At 35.7% G+C, this 25,795-nt stretch overlaps 1 protein-coding gene across 2 annotated transcripts; it reads left to right on the forward strand.

Annotated features, from left to right (window-relative positions):
- The first annotated feature begins 20,030 nt into the window (after positions 1-20,030).
- On the forward strand, positions 20,031-25,399 carry LOC127836158 (zinc finger and BTB domain-containing protein 41-like). Of its 2 annotated transcripts, XM_052362588.1 has the most exons (5): positions 20,031-20,405; positions 21,389-21,471; positions 22,753-22,848; positions 23,100-24,966; positions 25,304-25,399. In XM_052362588.1, the coding sequence occupies exons 2-4, from the start codon at positions 21,397-21,399 to the stop codon at positions 23,400-23,402; spliced, it is 474 nt and encodes a 157-aa protein (XP_052218548.1). In that variant the 5' UTR covers positions 20,031-20,405; positions 21,389-21,396; the 3' UTR covers positions 23,403-24,966; positions 25,304-25,399. The 2 variants fall into 2 exon arrangements, with proteins under 2 accessions (XP_052218548.1, XP_052218547.1); XM_052362587.1 differs by lacking the exon at positions 20,031-20,405 and having other exon boundaries at positions 21,177-21,471.
- Positions 25,400-25,795: the final 396 nt, after the last annotated feature.

Consider the following 25,795-nt stretch of genomic DNA (forward strand, 5'->3'; position numbering starts at 1 on the left):
ATTGAGACCGACGACATTAGGTTCTCGACTCTCAACTGTCATCTTATATATGGATTTTCGATTTTAATCGTTTCCTTTGGCCTAGTCGTGAATGTAATTATATCATAATAATGTGCATTACCATGTCGACTGTGCGCTTCGGATCATGTTGTGCCGTTGTTACTACCTCTGTCTCAAAGGAAATATCCAGCCACTCCATGACTCTGTATTAAAATTTTTTTTTTGTTTATTTTGCCTTTGAGAGATAACCAATACGTCTTCTGTGAGAAACGCATGCACGCTAAAGTGTAGTCGTAGCGAGGCATATACGTATACTGTCAGAGACATGATCATGCCTTATAATAATATTTAGCCTTTATTTCTGATAACTGGGTCACCCTACACATTTCTAAACACACCAGTGGCTTAACAATACATAGATCAATATGGAAATTGTAAAATTGTGTCAATAAAACACAGTTGTAAACCTTAATTGCATTTTTTTAAGTGAAACTTGACTTCGGTTTGATAAATCAGCGGTATATTTCATGTTTAACCGCATAAACCAGACACATCTTGGATTATAATTTGATGTAACAGACCTATGAAATGACATTGTGCTTAAATTCAGAGTTTTGCTATTACAAAATCATAATCTTACATGTTTTAAACACAATGTTCGACTAATCCGTTCTCGATGTCATGTGTATTTAAAAAATATTTTCGTAGTAAAACATATACTTGACGTCGTAGCGAAACGGACTACGCTTTGACCTCGTCAGCCCCCAGTGGTACCCTGTTGTGGTGCGCAATACGTTGGGCACACGGGTAGATCACTTAAAACACGTTTTAGGGAACATTTTTTTTTAATTAAAAATAACAATAAATTTTATAACTTCATTTACCAGCACTTTAATAAAACAGGTCATAGCGTAACAAATATTTCAATTCAACCTGTGGAGCAACTTATTTTTAATAATAGTACTTCAAGTCAGTGCCAATTAAAAGCAAGGTGCATGTCAGAATTTGAATGGATTAAACGTTTGCAATCAGCTTACCCACTTGGATTAAATGATAATATTCTAAATGTTGGAACAATTTCTAAAAATAAATCGATTAATTCATTTTCTCTGTTCAGTAAACGTCTAAGAAATAAACGTTTACATGGCATTAGGAAAAATGGTAACTTAAGGCGTAAATTTAAACGTCTGCTTTCTTTAAATGATTGCTACACAGTATTACAAAATGGGGGTAAACATAAATTACTAAGTGCACTTTGCTCTCTTTCTGTTTCTTCGTTGGCGCATATTGATAAGGAATGTAAACTTATTTTACTTCAATCTGACCCTCTATATGAATGTGCTTGTATTATTGAATCTTTCACTGACTACTATCTTAAACCTTTTATTGAAGATGTACTTAACAAAACTAGAAATCGTATCAAAATTGAGTTTTGTAACAAAGGTCTTGATTTAATTGACCTTCCTAAAATATTCAATGATAAAAATGTACTTCGGTTGATTCCCCCTTATTTCCGCAATACTGAATCACCACTTATTTGCTACAAATATAGTAAACCTGTAAGAAGTATCGTTTTTAATTATAATTCTATTTCCACATATATAAATGTAATAAGAAATTGTCCTACATTATGTGACTGTACTAGTTCTAAATATATATATATGGTCCAGTTGGACATGTTATTACTGGGGACCTTAATTTCATTCAAAATAAAAACCTTAGAAATTTGCTACGCAGAGGCCCTAAGTACAGACTGCCTATTCCTGTTGATTTTGATGACTGCATTAAGAATATCGTAACATCCTTACATGATTATTGCACTAAATGGTGCAGGAAGGAAAATGCTGAAATTACTACACTCAATGATTGGAAAACAAAAATATTTAGTATGGCCATGAATAAAATATGTTTTATATAAAATAAGTAATGATACACATCCTTTGGCCCTACCACATTCACCTAAATTTAATAAACACAATCTCTGTAAATTGCTTAAAGACTTAAAATCTAAATTCGTCTTAGTTCCTGCTGATAAGGCTGCTAATAATGTTATCATAATATGACGAGTGTTTTATGTTCAAACTATTTCACAAGAACTTTCACAAACTACATCATATTGTGAGTACAATAAGCAACCTAATGAAATTATTACCGACCATATTGCCCAATGCATAAAGTTAAATGTAATAGTCAATAGTACTGACAAGAAATTGCCATCACTTTACTGGATACCTAAATTACATGAGACGCCATATAAAAGTCGTTTTATCCCTAATTCAGTGTCTTGTACCACCAAACAATTATCAGTGTATCTTACATCTGCATTGAGTGCTATTAGATATCATATAGCTAAATTTTGTAATAAAGTTTATGAAAATAGTAATATTAACCTATTTTGGTAAATAAAAAACACCTTAGAAGTTATTGATAAAATTGAAAATAAAAAATATAAGGTGTCACAGGTAAGTACTTATGATTTTTCGACACTATATACAACGCTTCCTCACGCTTTAAGAAATAATATTACTAATGCTGTTAATTAATTTATATAGCAATCCTCCATATATTACCTTGCCTTTTCGTAACCGTATACGATGCTGATTATGTTATTGTTACTACTATGTTTATCTCTGTAACTTTTCCTAAACGTATACGATGCTCCTTATGTTTATATTATTACTATGTTTATCTCTGTGACATAATTGTATGTGAAATATCTAGTGTTTAGACGATGTACACTGTGCAAGTCTGAATAAATATTTGTCTTGTCTCTTGTCTTGCTTTAATAAAATCCAAACTTGTTTCTTTGATTGAAAAAACTTTTGCTAGAAAGAAATGTTTGTATCTAGCTTTAAACACTAAAACAGCTTTTTTTACTAATCAGATATTAGATAACTACATCATTTGGACTGGTCTAGACTTTTATGCAGCACTTACTTTTCTTTTGGATAACTTGTTTGTTGAATTTAATGGTAAAATATTTAAACAAATTATTGGCGTTCCTATGGGTACTAATTGTGCGCCACTTATAGCTGACCTTTTTTTATATTGTTATGAAAGCGAATTTATGTTAGAATTATCTAAAACTAAGCAAGTAGATTTGATTAATTGTTTTAACCTTACTAGTAGGTACATTGATGACATACGTAATTTAGATAATCCATTATTTGAACAATAGATTCACAAAATCTACCCAAAAGAACTAGTCTTAAATAGATCGTGTATATCCAATACAGACGCTGCGTATTTAGACTTACATTTAACTATTAATAATAATTTGATCAAAACTAGTTTATACGACAAACGGGACGATTTTAACTTTGAAATTGTGAATTTTCCGTTTCTAAATGGCAACATCCCTAAAGGACCTTCCTATGGTATTTACATTTCGCAGTTGGTACGTTATGCTAGAGCATGTTCGTGTTTTAAAGATTTTAATGATCGTAATCTAATATTAACTAAAAAATTGCTAAAACAAGGCTTTTTGTATCATAACCTAAGAAATAAATTTGCTAGATTTTACACTAAGTATGGTGATTTAATTTCAAAATATAATGTTTCTTTAAAATGGCATTTAAATAATGGAATCTCCCATCCATCATTTTATGGAGATGTTTTGAAGCGTGTCCGCAAATTAAAATATGTTAAACCAAATGTTCATATTAAACTTTTCAATTTAATTAACTTGTTTTTATCAAAAGGATACGATGCTTATGCTTTAAAAACACGTGTTTGATGGTTTTCGATTCACTATATCTTTCTTCTCTTAAAATTTGGAATCATTAGTGATATTATAGGCATTTTTCACTGTTGAATAAAATTGTGTCATTGTGTCGTATGAACAAATCTGCATGAATACTACATTATAGGCATTTTTCACTGTTGAATAAAATTGTGTCATTGTGTCGTATGAACAAATCTGCATGTAAACTACATTTGGACTCAAATCGTACATCAAATCATTTCTGTCTTCAGTTGTCAAAACACCTATATACTGTTTGATTCCAATAATGTCGCTTTAATGGAATTATCATTTGTATTCATTTGCTTCTTAATATTAAATCACGTAAACTTGTTTTATTAGTAGCACAGCCCCTTTAATATTTTTATTTAGTACTGCCCTTGGAATTTGTTCACGTCATTATGTCATTATGGATTTTTGTGACGTAATACGACCGACTTTCCCAGTTGTGATCTACATGCATAGGTCATTGGGTTTATAATGTTCCATTTTATTTATATTTTCTCTCTGATAGGCGTTTCTTGTTTTATTTAATTATTTTTAATTTGTTTAGCAGTCACATAAACAACCAAGCTATGTAATATGGAATTTTTACACCCATTATTGCTGCTTCTTCCTGTATTTGCGCGATGATTATCTGAGATATTAACTCTATGATTCTACATTCTCAAATCTTTTCTATAAAGAAGGAATGTAGTTGTCAATTGTGAATAGTTTTATTTGATCGTTCGTCAAAAAGTTGTAATTCTGTTACTCTTGTATCTGCAATGCAATTGAGTAATTAAATAGTAATTAAATTGAATGCGTTTTAATTCCCTTTTATTATTGTTTAATTTGAGTTACAATGCTATGCCGTTAAATTTTATTTACACTTAAATGTATTATGAATATTGCTGGGCCAAGTGTGAGGTTAAGCGCTCTATAACCAGGTTTAAACCCCCAATGCTTTGCATTGACCGTTCCAAGGCGGTGACCCCAGCTTTATTCATATTTTGTGTTTATGTTGGTTTGTATTGTGCTGTTTTGTACTGTTTGTGCAATCGGTCACTTGCCTTAAATAAAGGACCAACTAATTGTTTTTAATGAAAATTCAATACTGCTCCAGCAGCTGGAGTTTCACTTCTTTATATTGCATTGCACAACAGTTTGATGTGTGCTGCGTGGATGCAGTAGCGTGTATCCCCGTACATATCTTCGATGTTGTTATATGTTCAGCCTTCAGAGGCTGGTAGCGGTATTGTGTTTTTATTATTTTTAAGAAACCTTGTTTAAGACCTTTCTTATACTTAGATTCTTATACATTCTCTGTACTTATAAAGTAAACGTGTATGTTCATCAATTGAGAGTTCTGCAGGTTATACTGAATTTTTACAGACCATTATCTGACAAGCTGCCTCTTACTCTTTTATGTATGTTGACTTGGCAATGTGTATTAATGTGATTATAAGATTGGTGGTTTCGCCAAATAAATAACCTATGGACAGATTGATTACAAAAAACCCGAAAGTTGTTCTCTCACCATTGAGAATTCCGATTACACGTAGTATTCATTTGCCGTTAAATTATAGACAATTACTTTTTTCTAAACATACAGTCAAATTACGTTTACTTCGAACATCTTTCATTGGAGGTACAATGCGGCTGGTTTCTAGTTCGCAGCGTAATTTAGCTCCGTGTAATCGGTATCCTACAATAAATAAGTGCAACTCCAGGAAGTGTTTATGTTGCAAGTTTTTAAATATGTCCTCTTTTATTCTTTCATCGGTTAATAACCGCAAATTTTCAGTTAATATTAAATCCGATGTCTCATGAAATTCTATGCATGTGGTTTATTTTATTACTTGAAATGTACCCTGTTGTGGTGCGCAATACGTTGGGCAGACGGGTAGATCACTTAAAACACGTTTTAGGGAACATTTTTTTTAAATTAAAAATAACAATACATTTTATAACTTCATTTACCAGCACTTAAATAAAACAGGTCATAGCGTAACAAATATTTCAATTCAACCTGTGGAGCAACTTATTTTTAATAATAGTACTTCAAGTCAGTGCCAATTAAAAGCAAGGTGCATGTCAGAATTTGAATGGATTAAACGTTTGCAATCAGCTTACCCACTTGGATTAAATGATAATATTCTAAATGTTGGAACAATTTCTAAAAATAAATCGATTAATTCATTTTCTCTGTTTAGTAAACGTCTAAGAAATAAACGTTCACATGGCATTAGGAAAAATGGTAACTTAAGGCGTAAATTTAAACGTCTGCTTTCTTTAAATGATTGCTACACAGTATTACAAAATGGGGGTAAACATAAATTACTAAGTGCACTTTGCTCTCTTTCTGTTTCTTCGTTGGCGCATATTGATAAGGAATGTAAACTTATTTTACTTCAATCTGACCCTCTATATGAATGTGCTTGTATTATTGAATCTTTCACTGACTACTATCTTAAACCTTTTATTGAAGATGTACTTAACAAAACTAGAAATCGTATCAAAATTGAGTTTTGTAACAAAGGTCTTGATTTAATTGACCTTCCTAAAATATTCAATGATAAAAATGTACGTCGGTTGATTCCCCCTTATTTCCGCAATACTGAATCACCACTTATTTGCTACAAATATAGTTAACCTGTAAGAAGTATCGTTTTTAATTATAATTCTATTTCCACAGATATAAATGTAATAAGAAATTGTCCTACATTATGTGACTGTACTAGTTCTAAATATATATATATGGTCCAGTTGGACATATTATTACCGGGGACCTTAATTTCATTCAAAATAAAAACCTTAGAAATTTGCTACGCAGAGGCCCTAAGTACAGACTGCCTATTCCTGTTGATTTTGATGACTGCATTAAGAATATCGTAACATCCTTACATGATTATTGCACTAAATGGTGCAGGAAGGAAAATGCTGAAATTACTACACTCAATGATTGGAAAACAAAAATATTTAGTATGGCCATGAATAAAATATGTTTTTATGATACACATCCTTTGGCCCTACCACAAATTTAATAAACAAAATCTCTGTAAATTGCTTGAAGACTTAAAATCTAAATTCGTCTTAGTTCCTGCTGATAAGGCTGCTAATAATGTTATCATAATATGACGAGTGTTTTATGTTCAAACTATTTCACAAGAACTTTCACAAACTACATCATATTGTGAGTACAATAAGCAACCTAATGAAATTATTACCGACCATATTGCCCAATGCATAAAGTTAAATGTAATAGTCAATATTACTGACAAGAAATTGCCATCACTTTATTGGATACCTAAATTACATAAGACGCCATATAAAAGTCGTTTTATCGCTAATTCAGTTCACTTCTTTATATTGTACCACCACACAATTATCAGTGTATCTTACATCTGCATTGAGTGCTATTAGATATCATATAGCTAAATTTTGTAATGAAGTTTATGAAAATAGTAATATTAACCTATTTTGGTAAATGAAAAACACCTTAGAAGTTATTGATAAAATTGAAAATAAAAAATATAAGGTGTCACAGGTAAGTACTTATGATTTTTCGACACTATATACAACGCTTCCTCGCGCTTTAATAAAATACAAACTTGTTTCTTTGATTGAAAAAACTTTTGCTAGAGAGAAATGTTTGTATCTAGCTTTAAACACTAAAACAGCTTTTTTTACTAATCAGATATTAGATAATTACATCATTTGGACTGGTCTTGACTTTTGTGCAGCACTTACTTTTCTTTTGGATAACTTGTTTGTTGAATTTAATGGTAAAATATTTAAACAAATTATTGGCGTTCCTATGGGTACTAATTGTGCGCCACTTATAGCTGACCTTTTTTTATATTGTTATGAAAGCGAATTTATGTTAGAATTATCTAAAACTAAGCAAGTAGATTTGATTAATTGTTTTAACCTTACTAGTAGGTACATTGATGACATACTTAATTTAGATAATCCATTATTTGAACAATATATTCACAAAATCTACCCAAAAGAACTAGTCTTAAATAGATCGTGTATATCCAATACAGACGCTGCGTATTTAGACTTACATTTAACTATTAATAATAATTTGATCAAAACTAGTTTATACTACAAACGGGACGATTTTAACTTTGAAATTGTGAATTTTCCGTTTCTAAATGGCAACATCCCTAAAGGACCTTCCTATGGTATTTACATTTCGCAGTTGGTACGTTATGCTAGAGCATGTTCGTGTATTAAAGATTTTAATGATCGTAATCTAATATTAACTAAAAAATTGCTAAAACAAGGCTTTTTGTATCATAACCTAAGAAATAAATTTGCTAGATTTTACTCTTAGTATGGTGATTTAATTTCAAAATATAATGTTTCTTTAAAATGGCATTTGAATAATGGAATCTCCCATCCATCATTTTATGGAGATGTTTTGAAGCGTGTCCGCAAATTAAAATATGTTAAACCAAATATATATATTAAACTTTTCAATTTAATTAACCTGTTTTTATCAAAAGGATACGATGCTTATGTACTTAAAAACACGTGTTTGATGGTTTTCGATTCACTATATCTTTCTTCCCTTAAAATTTGGAATCATTAGTGATAGTATAGGCATTTTTCACTGTTGAATAAAATTGTGTCATTGTGTCGTATGAACAAATATGCATGAATACTACATTATAGGCATTTTTCACTGTTGAATAAAATTGTGTCATTGTGTCGTATGAACAAATCTGCATGTAAACTACATTTGGACTCAAATCGTACATCAAATCATTTCTGTCTTCAGTTGTCAAAACACCTATATACTGTTTGATTCCAATAATGTCGCTTTAATGGAATTATCATTTGTATTCATTTGCTTCTTAATATTAAATCACGTAAACTTGTTTTATTAGTAGCACAGCCCCATTAATATTTTTATTTGGACTGCCCTTGGAATTTGTTCACGTCATTATGTCATAATGGATTTTTGTGACGTCATACGACCGACTTTCCCAGTTGTAATCTACATGCATAGGTCATTGGGTTTATAATGTTCCATTTTATTAATATTTTCTCTCTGATAGGCGTTTCTTGTTTGATTTAAATATTTTTAATTTGTTTAGCAGTCACATAAACAACCAAGCTATGTAATATGGAATTTTTACACCCATTATTGCTGCTTCTTCCTGTATTTGCGCGATGATTATCTGAGATATTAATTCTATGATTCTACATTCTCAAATCTTTTCTATAAAGAAGGAATGTAGTTGACAATTGTTAATAGTTTTATTTGATCGTTCGTCAAAAAGTTGTAATTCTGTTACTCTTGTATCTTCAATGCAATTGAGTAATTAAATAGTAATTAAATTGAATGCGTTTTAATTCCCTTTTATTATTGTTTAATTTGAGTTACAATGCTATGACGTTAAATTTTATTTACACTTAAATGTATTATGAATATTGCTGGGCCAAGTGTGAGGTTGAGATCTCTATAACCAGGTTTAAACCCCCAATGCTTTGCATTGACCGTTCCAAGGCGGTGACCCCAGCTTTATTCATATTTTGTGTTTATGTTGGTTTGTATTGTGCTGTATTGTACTGTTTGTGCAATCGGTCACTTGCCTTAAATAAAGGACCAACTAATTGTTTTTAATGAAAATTCAATACTGCTCCAGCAGCTGGAGTTTAACTTCTTTATATTTAATTACGAGTTATGTTCCTGCGTTAACTGGACATTCATATTAATAATTTTTTAGGTGGTGAATCTAGCTTTATTCATCGGTTGTCTGTTTTATGCTGAACCGTCTGCATTTAAGTTCCTATGTTACACAGGCAATTGGCTACTTACCTTAAATTAAAGACTATCGGGCGTTGAATAATAATTTTCATCCTACTCATGTTTCTCGATTTTTATTAAACATTATTTATTTAATCAAATGTTATTATTTAGATATATATTATATATATATATATTCTTAATAATCAACTTTGCTGATATAATGTGGCACATTATGTGTTAAGTAAATAAACAATGCCATATGAATATTATGACATTGTTTTATTATTTGTTTGGTAAATAAATCTCTGATATAATATAAACAAAAAAGTATTTATTCATTAGCGTATTCAGTCACTATTCACACAAGCGTTCATTCTATAATATAGTCAATGCTGTTCAATCAATAATAGGGAGTGCATAGTTATTATGATTTGGTCCATACGTACGCGGACTTCCTGTTTAGAATGTAACAGAACACTCGCGTTTCGCCATTCCGTTCCCTGGTGTCCAGAAAGAGACCATATCAAACGTCTGGACCCTGCCTCCTCGATGTAGACTTTGAGACTTCCGATAGAATCGCCGTTCATGTTGTACCAGAAGTTTAGACAGATACCAAGTGACCCCGTAGTGTTGATTTCGGGGCTATGCAGCATCGCATTGTCACCTCGCTCAGTAAGTGCCCTTGATTCCAAAAATATGTACAATGAATATATTTGCTGAATGTCGATTATAAGGTCAGTGGGTCTATTGGGATTTCGAAATCTGACTTTAACAGCTTTGTATCATTAGTTTCATTCGTTGTAAATTTAAAAATAAGTGTCACCGAAACATTCGATTATATAATGATATTTTAATAGACGTTGTGTTAAAATGTTTAGAAACTTTATATATAACAAGATTTGTGAGTGTGCTGAGAAGCAATACAAATTGAGTTTGTTTTTTTTTTCGTTTACTTATTCGGGTATGCTGTTCGAAAGCTTAGCAATTTCACATAATATACAGCTATGCACCGACTTAAAATAAATGGAATTGAATACTTCGTACCATCAATATTTTCAGACGTGTGGTCGTTTGAAGGTCCAGTATTATCTGTTGGAGTTGTCGAATGTATCAGGTTCCAATTCAATTTGTCTTCGCCCCCGTTCACATTTGTCCAGTTGCAAAAATGTTCGTTGTCAAATGTGCAGTTCCAGACTGAGAGACAAATTGTGTGATTGTATAATTCCACAAAAACTATCGGAACGTGTCAATGCTACAGGAAATTACTGGATATTTATCCAACTCTCACTCATAGTTTTCACAATTGTAAAAGGATGCTTTTATTATTCAAAGCTGTAAACATTGACATGTCATTCACATACACAACATTCGTCGTTTTAAGAAGAATTTTATAGCAATACGTATTGAATTACATACTGTAAGTATGTTTTTTTATTTAATGGGACAGTCATGTTCAATGAGTTCGTGGATTGAAATATCCCAGAATTTAATACAAACGCATCGGACAAATACAGAGGTTAATTCCTCATTTTTCCAAGTAAAAAATCCATGATATGTGTGTGGATTGATATTAATTCGTAAAAACATAATTTTGAATGACACATAATCGAATCAAAGCAATTATCGCTCGATATTCAGGACTTTTGCCGAATGTCGATGTCAGATTTGGCTCGAAATTTGCTCCAGCTTAATATTCGCTATTAAGTCCGAAAGTTGATGTCAGAGCTGGCTCGACATTCGCCGCAGCTCGATATTCGGGACATTTTGCCAAAGGTCGATATAAGAACTGCCTCGACATTCGCAACAGCTCGATACTCGGGACAAGTGGCGATTGTCGATGTTAGAGCTTACTCGACATTCGCACCAGCTCGATATTCGGGACTTTTGCCAAATGACGATGTCAGTGCTGGCTCGACATTCGCACCAGCTGGATATTCGGGACTAGTTCCGAATTTCGATGTTAGAGCTGGCTCAACATTCGCCGCAGCTCGATATTCAGGACTAGTTCCGAATGCCGATGTCAGAGTTGGCTCGACATTCGCTCCAGCTCGATATTCTGGACTATTGCCAAATGTCGATGTCAGAACTGGCTTGACATTCGCCCCAGCTCGATAATTGGAATTAGTGCCGAACGTCAATATAAGAGTAAGCTCAACATTTGCTCTAGCTGGTTATTCGGGACTATTAATTAAATTAATAAATTAGTTAAATGTCGATATCAGAGCTAACACGACATTCGACCCAGCTCCATATTATGGACTTTTGCTGAATGACGATGTCAGAGCTGGCTCGACATTCGCTCCAGATCTTTATTCGGGACTAGTGCCAAATGTCGATGTCAGAGCTGGCTCGACATTCGCCTCATACAAGTGTCGAATGTCGATGTCAGAGCTGGCTCGACATTCGCTCCAGCTCGATATTCGGGACTAACGCCGAATTTCGATATCAGAGCTTGCTAGACATTCGCCCAAGCTCGATATTTGGGACTTTTGCCGAATGGAGATGACAGAGCTGGCTCGATAATCGTCCCGGCTCGATATTCGGGACTTTTGCCGAATGTCGATTTCAGAGCTGGCTTGTTATTCACCCGAGTTCGATATTCGGGACTTTTGCCGAATGTCGATGTCAGAGCTGGCTCGACATTCGCCCCAGCTCTATATTCGGGACTTTTGCCGAATGTTATGTCCGAGCTGGCTCGATGTTCGCCCCATCTCGATATTCGGTAGTTTTGCCGAAAGCCGATTTCAAAGATGCTCGACATTCACCCCAGATCGATGTTCTGAGCTTTTTTCCGAAAGTCGATGTCAGAGCTGACTCCATATTCACCGCAGCTCGATATTCGGGACTTTTGCCGAATGTCGATGTCAGAGCTGGCTTGACGTCCCCCCCTGCTTTATATTGCCTAATGTCGTTTTCTGAGCTGACTGGACATTCGCCCCAGCTCGATAGTAGGTACTTTTGCCGAATGTCGATGACAGAGCTGGCTCGACATTCCTCAAAGCTCGATATTTGGGACTTTTTCCGAATTTTGATTTCAAAGCTGGCTCGACAATCGCCCTTGCTCGATATTCGGGACTAGTGTTGGAGGTCGATGTCAGAGCTGGCTCAACATTCCCCCAACTTGATATTCGGGACTAGTGACATGCGCCCAGCAAAATTTTCGGGACTAGTGTCGAATTTCGATATCAAAGCAGACTCTACATTCGCCCCAGCTCGATATTCGGGACTTGTGCCGAATGTCGATATGACAGCTGGTCCAACGTTCGTCCCAGCTCGATATTCGGGACTAGTGTCCAATGTCGATGTCAGAGCTGGCTCAACATTCGCCCCAGCTGAATATTCGGGACTAGTGTCGAATGTCGATCTCAGAGCTGGCTCAAAATTCGATCCAGCTTGATACTCTTGTTTTTGCCGAATGTCGATGCCAGAGCTGGCTGAACATTCGCCCCAGCTCGATATTTGGTACTTGCCGCATGTCGTTGTCAGAGCTGGCTCGCCATTCACCCCATATCGATGTTCGGGACCTTAGCTTAATGTCGCTGTCAGAGCTAGCTCGACATTCGCAACAGCTCAAAGTTCGGGACTAGAATCGAATGTCGATGTGTAAGCTTGCTTGACATTCGCCGGAAGACTAGTGCCGAATGTCGATGTCAGAGCTGGATCGACATTCGCCCGAGCTCGATATATGGGACAATTGCTAAATGTCGATACAAGAGCTGGCTCGACATTTACTCCAGCTCGATATTCGGGACTTCTGCCGAATGTCGATTTCAGAGCTGGATCGACATTCGCCCCAGCTCGATATTCTGGACATTTGCCGAATGTAGACGTCAGAGCCGGCTCGACATTCGCCCCAGCTCGATATTTGACCTTCTGCCGAAAAATCGATCTCAGAGTTGGCTCGACATTCACCCCAGCTCGATATTCGGGACTTTTGGAGAATGTCGATGTAAGAGCTGGTTCGACATTCGCCCCAACTCGATATTCGGGACTTTTGCCTATTGTCGATGTCAGAGCTTGCTCGACATTAGTCCCAGCTCGATATTGGGGACTTTTTCCAAAAGTCGAGATCACAGCTGGCTTCATAGTCACCCGAGCTCGATATTCGGGACTTTTGCCGAATGTCGATGTCAGAGCTGGCTTGACGTTCCCCCTGCTCTATATTCGGGACTTTTGCCGTATGTCGCTATCATAGCAGACTGGGCATTCGCCCCAGCTCAATAGTCGGTACTTTTGCCGAATGTAGATGACAGAGCTGGATCGCCATTCGCCCCAGCTCGATATTTAAGTCTTTTTCCGAATTTTTATATCAAAGCTGGTTCGATATTCGCCCCAGCTATACAGTAGAGACTAGAAGCCAATGTCGATGTCAGAGCTGGGTCGATATTCGTACAAGCTCGATATTCGAGACTAGTGTCAAAGGTCGATGTCAGAGCTGGCTCAACATTCCCCCATCTCGATATTCGAGACTACTGCCAATTGTTGACATCAGAGCTTGCTAGACATTCGCCCAGCTGGATATTCGGGACAAGTGTCGAATTTCGATATCAAAGCTAGCTCTACATTTGCCCCAGCTCGACTAGTGCCGAATGTCGATATGATAGCTGACTCAACGTTCGTCTAAGCTCGATATTCGGGACTAGTGTCCAATGTCGATGTCAGAGCTGGCTAAACATTCGCCCCAGTTGAATATTCGGGAGTAGTGCCGAATGTCGATTTCAGAGCTTGATTGAAATCCACATGTGCACATGGTCACATACATCGGAGACGCACAGGCACAAATCCAGCTCCCGACCCCGGGGGTCAAAATTGTTATGGAGTCAACCATGACACCAGCACGTGCACGCTTGCGGAATGTCCATGTATCATTTTAGATTTGAAGTTTTATCATACCACCACATTCGAATCTGCCTGATATAACGCTGACTGATATATTTTTATATCATGGTCAACAGGAATTTCTTATATCAGTCAATGTTTGGATTTACGTCGGATTTGCAATAAAGTCAACAATTTCTATCAACTCGAATCAGGTTCAGGAAAACAAGCAATTTTATACAATTAACGTAAATATTATATTCTATTTTTAATTAATGCTCAATCAAACGTTTTTTTTTTAATCACCACAGCCCGCACTACAGAAGTTAAATGAGGTCATTAATGGGACTATGAATCTTTAATATCAATATAATCATTTCACTCGCAAGTGTTGCACATAAAGTCAAGACAAATTATAACAGTATGCTAATCCTGATTAACTTAACAAACGATTTAACACGCTTATGTCAATATTGACTACATTATAAAAATGTCAATTTCAAAACACCTCTCCAAAATGGCGTCTCTAAATGGTGCGTGTAGTTGGTACGAACATCGACAGTCGATGTTCGTATATCGAGCTGGGGCATATATCAAGCCAGCTCTGATATCAAAATTTGGAAAATGTCCCAAATATCGAACTGAGACGAATGTCGAGCTAGCTATAACATCGAAATTCGGCGAAAGTCCCGAATATCAACCCGGGTAAATGTCGAGCAAGCTCTGTCAACGACATTCGGCAAAAGTCCCGAATATCGATCTGGGATGAATTTGAAGCCAGCACTGACATCGACATTTGGAAAAAGTCCCAAATATCGAGCTGGGACTAATGTCGAGCAAGATCTGACATCGACATTGGGCAAAAGTGCCGAATATCGAGCTGGTGGATATGTTGAGCCAGCTCTGACATCGACATTCGCCAAAAGTTCTAAATATCGAGCTATGTTGAATGTCAAGCCAGCTCTGAGATTGACATTCGGCAAAAGTCCCGAATATCGAGCTGGGACGAATGTCGAGCCAGCTCTGACATCTAAATTCGGCAAATATCCCGAATATCTTCTGGGTCGAATGTCGATCGAGCTCTGAAATCGACATTCGGCACTAGTCCCGAAAAAAGAGCTGGAGTGAAAGTCGAGCCAGCTCTGACATCGACATTCGGAACTGGTCCCGAATATCGAGCTCGGGCGAATGTCGATCCAGCTCTGACAACGCCATTCGGGACTAGTCTTTGGGCGAATGTCGAGCCAGTTCTGACATCGACATTCGATACAAGATACTGGCACATCGAGCTGATGCGAATGACGAGCCTGCTCTGACATCGACATTCAGCAAAAGTCATGAATATCGATCTGGGGTGAATGACCAGCTGCTGTGACAACGACATTCGACAAGTTACAAATGTCGAGCTGGGGCGAATGTCGAGCCAGCTCTGGAATGGACATTCGGCAAAAACCAGAGTATCAAGCTGGGACGAATTTCTAGCCAGCTATGAAATCGACATTGAACACTAGTCCCGAATATCGAGCTGGAACTATATATATGGTCGTTGAGTCAGATATCATATCGACATTCGGCACTAGTCCTGAATATCAAGCTGGGGCGAATGTAGAGCCAACTTTGATATCGAAATTCGACACTTGTCCCGAATATCCAGCTGGGCGAATGTCGAGCAAGCTATGATACCAACATTTTTTACTGCTCCCGAATATCGATCTGTCAGAATGTTGAGCCAGCTCTGATATCGACCTTAGACACTAGTCACGAATATCAAAATGGGGCGAATGTCGACCCAGCTCTGACATCGACATTCGGGACTTGTCTTTGGGCGAATGTCGAGCCAGCTCTTACTTCGACATTCGATACTAGTCATGAACATTGAGCTGGTGCGAATGTCGAGCCTGCTGTCGAGCGAAATCTTAAATGATACCTAGACATTCCGCAATTGTGCACGTGCTGGTGTAATAGTTGACTCCATAACAATTTTGACCCCGGGGGCGGGAGCTTGATTCGTGCATGTGCGTCTCCGATGTATGTTACCATGTGCACATGTGCCGTCACAGTGTGACCATGGTAACCAAGATGACCAGGACCCATCCACTTAAATATAGCTGTCCTTAGCAATAAGTTACATTAGCATCTGACTTGTGTTAATATATTTATATACGTTTCATTTGATGGACGGCATTAAATTATTCAGTCGTCTTTCGTACTGAAACGTTCTTCAAGTAAGTCAACAGACGATTCTTGCCAAACTAAATGTACCTTTGCAAGGCATTTCCTGACAATGTACTATTTCGCTGCTGTTTCCCACACAGTCCTCGACGTGGCCAGTGGATCAGTGAATTAGGGTCCCGTTTCCACATGTCACAGAACACTGGTCATTGATCCATAAGGACCAAACTCATAGAAAATGAAATATGTACTTTATGTTCTCAAATAACTCAGTATAATTACATAAATAGCAATACAGAAAATAATTACGTTTCATTTGATGGACGTCATTAAATAATTCAGTCGTCTTTCCTACCGAAACGTACTTTAAGTCAGTTAATAGACGATTCTTGCCAAACTAAATGTACCTTTGCAAGGCATTTCCCGACAGTGAACTATTTCGCTGCTGTTTCCCACACAATCTTCGACGTGGCCAGTGGAGCAGTGACGTACACGTGTCAGGGTCCCGCTTCCACATGACACAGAACGCTGGTCATTGAACCATTGGGGACCAAACTCAAAGAAAATGAAGTATGTGCTTTACGCGCTCAAATAACTCAGTATCATTACATATAAGGCAATACAGAAAATAATGACGTTTCATTTGATGGACGGCATTAAATTATTCAGTCGTCTTTCCTACCGAAACGTTCTTAAAGTCAGTCAATAGACGATTCTTGCCAAACTAAATGTACCTTTGCAAGGCATTTACCGACAGTGAACTATTTCGCTGCTGTTTCCCACACAATCTTCGACGTGGCCAGTGGAGCAGTGACGTACACGTGTGAGGGTCCCGTTTCCACATGTCAAATAGCACTGGTCATTAAACCACGGGTACCAAACTCCTAGAAAATGAAATATGTGATTTGTTCGCTCAAATAACTCAGTATCATTACAAAACAAGCAATACAGAAAATAATGACTTTCATTTGATTGACGGCATTAAATTATCAAGTCGTCTTTCTTACCGAAACGTTCTTAAAGTCAGTCAATGGACGATTCTTGCCAAAATAAATGTACCTTTGCAAGGCATTTCCAGACAGTGAACTATTTCGCTGCTGTTCCCACACAATCCTCGACGTGACCAATGGAACATCGACGTACACGTGTCAGGGTCCCGTTTCCACATGTCACAGAACACTGGTCATTGAACCACGAGGACCATACTTCTGGAAATTGATATATGTGCATGGTATGCTCAAATAATGCAGTTTCATAACACACGAAGGAATGCAAACAACTAATGACTGGATTTCACTTCGTATAATTATTATCAATATTTGATGAAAACCGACTAACATACTGACTGATTTAATGTGAGTAGTTCACTTGCAAATAAATGTGGTGCGAATTCAAACCATACGATTAGTAGCATATTATTTTCAATTAAAGATGTATTAATATATAGATAAATATCTTTCTCAAAATGAAATTGATGATAAATTGATGGCATGATGTTATATGACACGTCATCAATTTTTAAATATTTTCACATGGCGCTCTACAAGCAAATATTGCTACATGCTAAAATAAGATTAATCACGTATGAAATAAATACAAAGTAACATTGAAACAAAAACTAACCTTAATATTATAGTTAAGTACTGAAATGTCATAGGATCAATAATTAATCAATTATTCAACTAAACGGGACGTTTCTTTTGCGCAAAATCCCAAACTGTTGGCATGAGTTATGATGAAATCGATCAAAAGTCACTAAGGTCAGTTCAAATGTAGATGTTTTAAATGTATTATCATTGTAGTTTTGCTAGTGTGTATCGAACTTCTAGATATGATCTGAATATCGCGCCATATTTCATTGGATATTTAAACATTTTAACTCCGACGTATTGCGGAGCGTTTGGGTTTTGTTGAATGTGACAGTTCCGACATCTTGACTTGCATCTGAGTTTGTTTCTCGTAATGTGTACCGCGTCCGTCCAATGTCGACATATCATATCAATTAGTTCATTACTCCTTTAATTAAAACACATACTGCAATACATATGCTTGATTAACTATGTGATCAAGAGACGGCTCATTTGTCATTTCGAACAACTGAGTAATTAAGCGTACGTTTGAATTGTGTTTGCGTTTTCAGACATTTTGTATTATATTAATGAAAAACTACCAATGTTTGTAAATTAAATTATTGGATTTAACAACACATTATAGTGTTCAATAATGACCATTGTATGAAATTAAATATTATGTTAAACCAAAGTTTAATGTGCAAGTACCTCAAATACAACAATTTAGATTCATAATACATTACATTAGGCACGAAATAATTTTAATTAATTAATTAAAGTGTTATTTACAATATCTATTTTGTTATTTCATATTTCTCAGCATTTGAATAAATCTCAAAACAAAGAGATTGTGCATATAAATATCTACCTGAACATTCGGAAAGATTGCAAACTCTATTTTCTTGGTTCGCTCCAAAGCAGTTCTGACCCACGAGGGCGGAAGTTGAATTAGTGCAAGTGCGTGTCCGATGTATAAGACCGTGTGCACACGTGACGTCACATTGTGACCATGGTGACCACGACGACCAGGAACCATCGGCTAAAAGTAAAATATAATAACTTTTTAAATGGGAAGACAAACAATGAAACTGAAAGCATATACATATATCGTGAACACGACTAGCGCCATTAGAAAACCAGCATCATTGACATTGACGACGTCATTGATTAATCGTCATATTCAGTATGCCATATTTTTCAGCGAAAGTTTTATTTGCATTTGTGATTGAGAAGTTTGTTTCCGCTTATGTTTAATATCGTTCGGAACGTTACACATTACGGTATTGTTATCAAGCTTTATTTAACAGCAGTATAACTATATTAATGTACATTGTATTATGTTTGTTCGAACTAGTAGCTGGAACAATAATGTTCCTAGAGTCTTGTGAATCATGCTTTTATTTTTGAACTATGCTATGCGTTGTTTCTCGCACTTAATCAGCAATTAAAAGGATTAAATGCGCCTTTTAGAATATAGTCTTCAGGATATAGTCGCAAAAACAATCCTACACATATCCGAAATGTGTATGCACTTGTAGTTAAGCTTTAACACATTTAATTGTTTGTTTAAATGTACGTTAAAGTTGTCGTTTTGGCGTCATATTTTATTCATAATTATCAATAATACATTTTTTAAAGGAGACACATCTATTGTTCTATGACTATATAATATATACAAACAATGAAGTCTGAATTACAATACATCATAATAAAAATTGTTGTACTTAATATGTTAGAATATATGAGGAGGAATAGCGGAAGATATTTTTATCTGTTTGAGGCATCTCAAATCGAATCCCGGCAGTTTTCGCTCGAAAATTCTAATATTAATTTCAACTTAATTTGTGTAAGCCTACCAATATACATAATACTTAAATGTGTGTGTGTGTGTGTGTGTGTGTGTGTGTGTGTGTGTGTGTGTGTGTGTGTGTGTGTGTGTGTGTGTGTGTGTGTGTGTGTGTGTGTGTGTGTGTGTGTGTGTGTGTGTGTGTGTGTGTGTGTGAGTTTGTAAAACCTACCAACCGGGGAAAATCGTATGAATACACACCAACAAACCGGGGAACACCTTCCAACCGGGGAATTCCCCGGTTGGTTTTAGGCGAAAATCTCTAATCTACGTGAATGAAATACCAAACTGTCAATTTAAATTAGAAATCCAACGCCTTCCCCGATTAGCGGGTTTGTGGCATGCACAAAATATACACAAATCTTCACCATATTACAATCGAGTGTGTATCCAGGCTTATAACAGTTCCCCGGTTGCGCTGTTTAAAAATCATACACTCGGTATTTATATCATTTAGTGAAAGTCAGTTGGAAAAATGGAGTTTCGAGCGAACAAACGCATTAAACTAAGGTAAGTTTTTTAATTATGTTTATAATTTTTAATTACTATTAAAAAGCGCTTTTTTGTAAACGTTAAAGTAATACTGGAAGACGAATTCTAAAGATCGATTTATATAAATACATAATTTGATTACAAAGCTTGTTTTACGGTGCATATTTCAAGAATATATTTTATAAATATACGTTAAACAAAGTAGAGCTCTAGGCAGTTTTTAGCTCGACTATATATATACAGTGGAGCTATCCTACTCACCCCGGCGTCGGCGTTAGCATGAGCGTTAGCGTGAGCGTTGGAATGTTTAAGTTTGCGTACCACCTCAAATATTGTCTATGTCCCTTGACATATTGCTTTTATATTTTGCATACTTCTTTACCAACATGACCCCAATCTATAAACAAGAGCAGACAACTGTAACAAGCATCTTGTAAGAATTATGGTCACTTTTTTGCCACTTAAAATATGCATATTATTGATAAATCTTTGTGAAAGTTTACGTACCACCTCAAATATTTTCTATGTCCCTTGACATATTGCTTTTATATTTTGCATACTTCTTTACCAACATGACCCCAATCTATAAACAAGAGCAGACAACTGTAACAAGCATTTTGTAACAATTATGGCCCCGTTTTTCCACTTAAAATATGCATATTATTGATAAATCTTTGTTAAAGTTTACGTACCACCTCAAATATTTTCTATGTCCCTTGACATATTGCTTTTATATTTTGCGTACTTCTTTACCAACATGACCCCAATCTATAAACAAGAGCAGACTACTGTAAACAGCATTTTGTAAGAATTATGGCTCCTTAGTGATTTTGTTATTACTACACATGCCTAAATACATATTATGTATATCATGAAATTAATGTAATTTGTGTACAAGGAATTAATGTCAATGTGTTGTACTAAATGGTTTTATGAATAACGAACTTTTTAACTCTGACTAGATTATGTGTTATACCATTTTTTATTGTTGTTGTAAATAGGCAACACAATGACTACTAGATCTACGGACAGCCAGGAACCAGGACAAACAACATCCGTACACACGGGAGAAGTCGATGAGACGGTTTGTAATATTTCACTATGTCGAAGCTACTAAGGCGTATTTTCTGGTTTGGTTTAGTCTTCAGTGAAATAGGCGTAATTTTGCCTTAAATTATATTGTGCCAATATTTATTCCGGGTGATGCTAATTGGTATTTGGGCTTAACATAACACGTACGTCGATGATCATTATATTAACATGTTATGCGAATTTTAAAAGAATAAAATATTGTTTACCAGTTGTAGTGACTTTGAACTACTTGTCTTTCAAAATCTTCATATACACAAAGAATTTAGAATATACACCTGTCAATGAAACTGGTGCGCATGTGTATTAACCACTGTAGTTTATAAACATCGACTTCATCATAATCACAAAAACGTTAATTATCGCTTATCCAAGAAGTGTAATATCATTAATTTTAATTTTCAGTGTAAGACTTATACGCTGCCAATTACTGTGTATGAAACTCTGAGACATTAAGAAATTTAACTTGCGTGTTACATATGGTCATTGGTTGATATTTCATCTTAACGGCAAAAAAACAATAGCGTCTACTCGATATTTTGCTATACGATACATTCTGACATGGGTAAGAAAAGATAGTTCATTTTACACCAACCACCGCACAATACATACATGATTTACCGTGAACCACAGTCCGTTCACCAGTTCTTTTTTCTTCCAACACATTTGTCCAGAGAAGTACAATACCTTTCATTTAACCGTGCATACATTTTGTCTTATTAGTATCTGTAAAAAAATATTCCTTGTATACTTTTTCGAACTTTGATAACATGTTTGAAACAACCTGGTATATGTTAAGACTTGCTACGTCGGTGTATTCAGCCAATCTTTAAACAAGCTTGATACGTTCAAGATAAATAATCAAAGATATGTTAAATTTGAAACCGTTTTGTTGAAATTGATCATTTAAATGCAACCTTTAAAAATGTTTTATGGGTGTTTTTCAGTTTGTTATTATGTCGACAAAACAAGCTATCAATCTGTTTCAAATCTTCCCCAATGACAGTGAACGGCAAAAAATAAAACATGTGATGTAAGATCAGCAAAAGTAAACTATTTTGGACGAAGGTGAATTAAACTTGTATTATACCATCGGTTGCAAACATTTACACAAAATTCTCATGTCACTTAGATTTTCTACATCTTAATAAAAAGCCACATGAGTGATGATATCAATTGAAAATGCTGCTACTAAAGAATTGCAATTTCAACTGATACTAAGTAACGTGGATGTATGAATCTTACTCTATTATTGTCTCATTGAATTGTGTTGCAGAGTACCGAAACTAAAGAACATAGCGACACTGCACACGAGTACAATTCACAAGATGCAGCAGAAAATATGTTGAACAGTGAATCATCGGATATCGATGTACGTAAACTTATAACGATTTTGTGATTGCAATACAGTACACACATTTAACATTTTATCTAAGATTATATATAGTTCCGATTTTTTTCAAGCTCTAGTATCGAACTGTAATTAAGACATGCATTCTGGTAAGTGTTATGTTACACTTACACATTTTTATGGATGTAGTTCACCAACAACAAATTATGATGTTGTGATATTTTCATATTTTTATATGATCTCACACACAGGAAAGCAACTTTATTTTACAGGATAGTGACAATGACAAAGACTATATTCCGGAAGAAGGCGATGCAGCGTCAGATGAGTCGATAGTTGTCGAACTCATACCAAACATTCAAAGATTTCAAAAGAAGACAGCGTCAACACTACCTCCTGTTGAATCCTTGCAATCTCGTGAACGTGACGAATCATCCGCAAAGGCACACAAAACCAACATCACCATCGCTCAAACAAATAACAGTGAATACAGACATTACGATAAGAGATTTTATTGCATGTTTTGCGAAAAGGCTCAAATAAAACTAAAAAAAACATTTGCTTTTGCAGCATAAAGATGGGCAAGATGTGAAAGATCTATTAAATACGGAAAATTCAGCAGAAAATAAAAAGATGTATGAAAAAATAAGGAACGTAGGGAACCATCTCCATAATGTTAAAGTATTGCGAGATGGCCAAGGACAGCTGTTTGTGTCATACAGACAAAGTCACAATCAACGCGTAGCTGCAGACGAGTATGGACCTTGTCCTTACTGTTACGGGTATTACCCGAAGAAAATCCTGTGGAGGCACACTCAAAAATGTAAGTTAACAATGCGGCGGGATCAAGAAAACGACTCGCTTTAGAGAGCAGCCTGCTATTACCAAAATCAAAAGAAGGAAGCACTATTTTAAGACGAGTAATCGAGTCCATGAGAAACGACGAAATAAGTCGCAAAGTCAAAAGTGATAATACAATCCTTGCATTCGGTGAAAAACTCTGTACAAAAAGGGGCCATGATGAAAAGCAACACAATTATATTAGACAGAAGTTAAGAGAAGTTGGTAGATTGCTGAAAGACATGCGATCTTGTCCAGGCAATGTTGAAAAGTCTTTGGAGAATTTCATGTATCCAGATGCTTTCAAATTTATTACACAATCTTGCAAAAACGTTGCAGGCTTCGACGGAAACACCAATACTTATGCTACACCATCATTAGCCTTAAAGATTGGCACAACGCTTCAGAAATGTCTAAAAATTCTAATTTTGAAAGGAATCGAAACAAACAACCAGGATCTGCAAACAAGGGCTGAGGAGCTTTCCAAACTATTTGAAATTAATTGGACGGATGACGTGTCTTCCAATGCCTTAAGAACACTTCATGAGGCTAAGCAGAACAGTCAGAAAGAACTGTTGCCATTGGCAAATGATGTCAAAGTAATGTCTGAATACTTACGACATGAAGCAGAAACACATGCAAATACCTTACAAGAATCAGCAAGTGATTGCGAGAAAAGGCAAGCATGGCATAAGTTGTCTGAAATCTGCTTGTGTTTAATCGAAACGATCAGACGATGTGTCAAAATGACAGTCGAAGAATATTCAAAAAACAAATTGACAAATGACGATGGAGAATTAGATTGATGTTTCACAAAACTGGAAAAAAACCTGTGCCGTTATTTTTACCGTACAGAGATTATTGCAAAACGAGGTCGAATAGCTGCAGTACTGTTTCCAAGACAGGTGAAAGAAAATATCGACCTGCTCATACGCAGCAGAAATTCTCTAACAAACTGTTTAAATAGTAAATATCTTTTCCCAACAAAATCTGCATCATCGCATATTCGTGGGACAGATGTATTACGTTCAATTGCAATTGACTGTGGAGCTGAACATCCGAAAAGGCTTCGTTCTACAATGACTAGGCTTTTTAACTTGTCTGAAAATGAAATAGACATTCTAGCTAAATTTCTTGGTCACGACATTCGGGTACATAGAGAATTCTACAGATAACCAGATGGAACCATGCAGGTTGCCAAAGTCAGCAAGCTGCTCATGATGATGGAAAATGGGCAAATTACCAGAAATTCTGTCAATTCGCTAGACGATATTGATGTGGACGACGAATGTATTGTAGGTATGTCGCATTTTTAGTGTTAAATTCATACAGTAAACTTAATGTTATTAATGGGCTCATTACCGAACTTGATTACCTAAAGTGATAAAAAGAATTACCAACATTTTCTGAAATATACTTGTGTTATGCAAGGCAATTCTTTTTTATCGGAGACGACCAGGTAAGGCGGAATTTAAAGTCTACACTCATTTTGTGCTCAGTAAGGTTTACATTGGCTACTTCTAATTTTTCAATTTCAATGCACTAACTGCATATTTATTTGGTGTGCTTCGGTTGTTTCCATCATTGTTATATTATAAACTATATATAATTTTTGATCTTGTGATTTACACGACAGATGAACAATATTCTTCTGAATTATCAGAAAATGAAAATACTGAAGACCTTGAAACTCTGCTTCCCAGCACCAGTCAACCAAAAATAACAGACAAAGGTATGCATACACATGTGAATGCATTTAAGTTATGTATCTCCAAGTTTCTTATGTTTCTTAGAACATGATTTGCTTACATGTAATTGTTTGATTCATTAGGCAAAATAATGTTTCCAAATTTGTCGTGTGACATCGATGTCATTATCAGGTGCCGTAAGTACCTGGACGCTTTTGTCGTAATTTTGCTATGAAAAATTGTACTGAAGTATATATATTTAATATGGATATCTTACACATGGCAGTTAGCGACGTCATATGGTGTTTTATTATCCATGTACAGAAAAGGGTACTTCAAATACCAGGAGAACAAAACAAACAGCCAAAAAGCAACGGAGTGAAGACGAAACCAGGAGCTGTTCACAGACACTTAGATCGTTTTTTGATAATTGGTAAATT

This window comes from Dreissena polymorpha, chromosome 6, assembly GCF_020536995.1.
Source record: "Dreissena polymorpha isolate Duluth1 chromosome 6, UMN_Dpol_1.0, whole genome shotgun sequence".
Taxonomy (NCBI): domain Eukaryota; kingdom Metazoa; phylum Mollusca; class Bivalvia; order Myida; family Dreissenidae; genus Dreissena; species Dreissena polymorpha.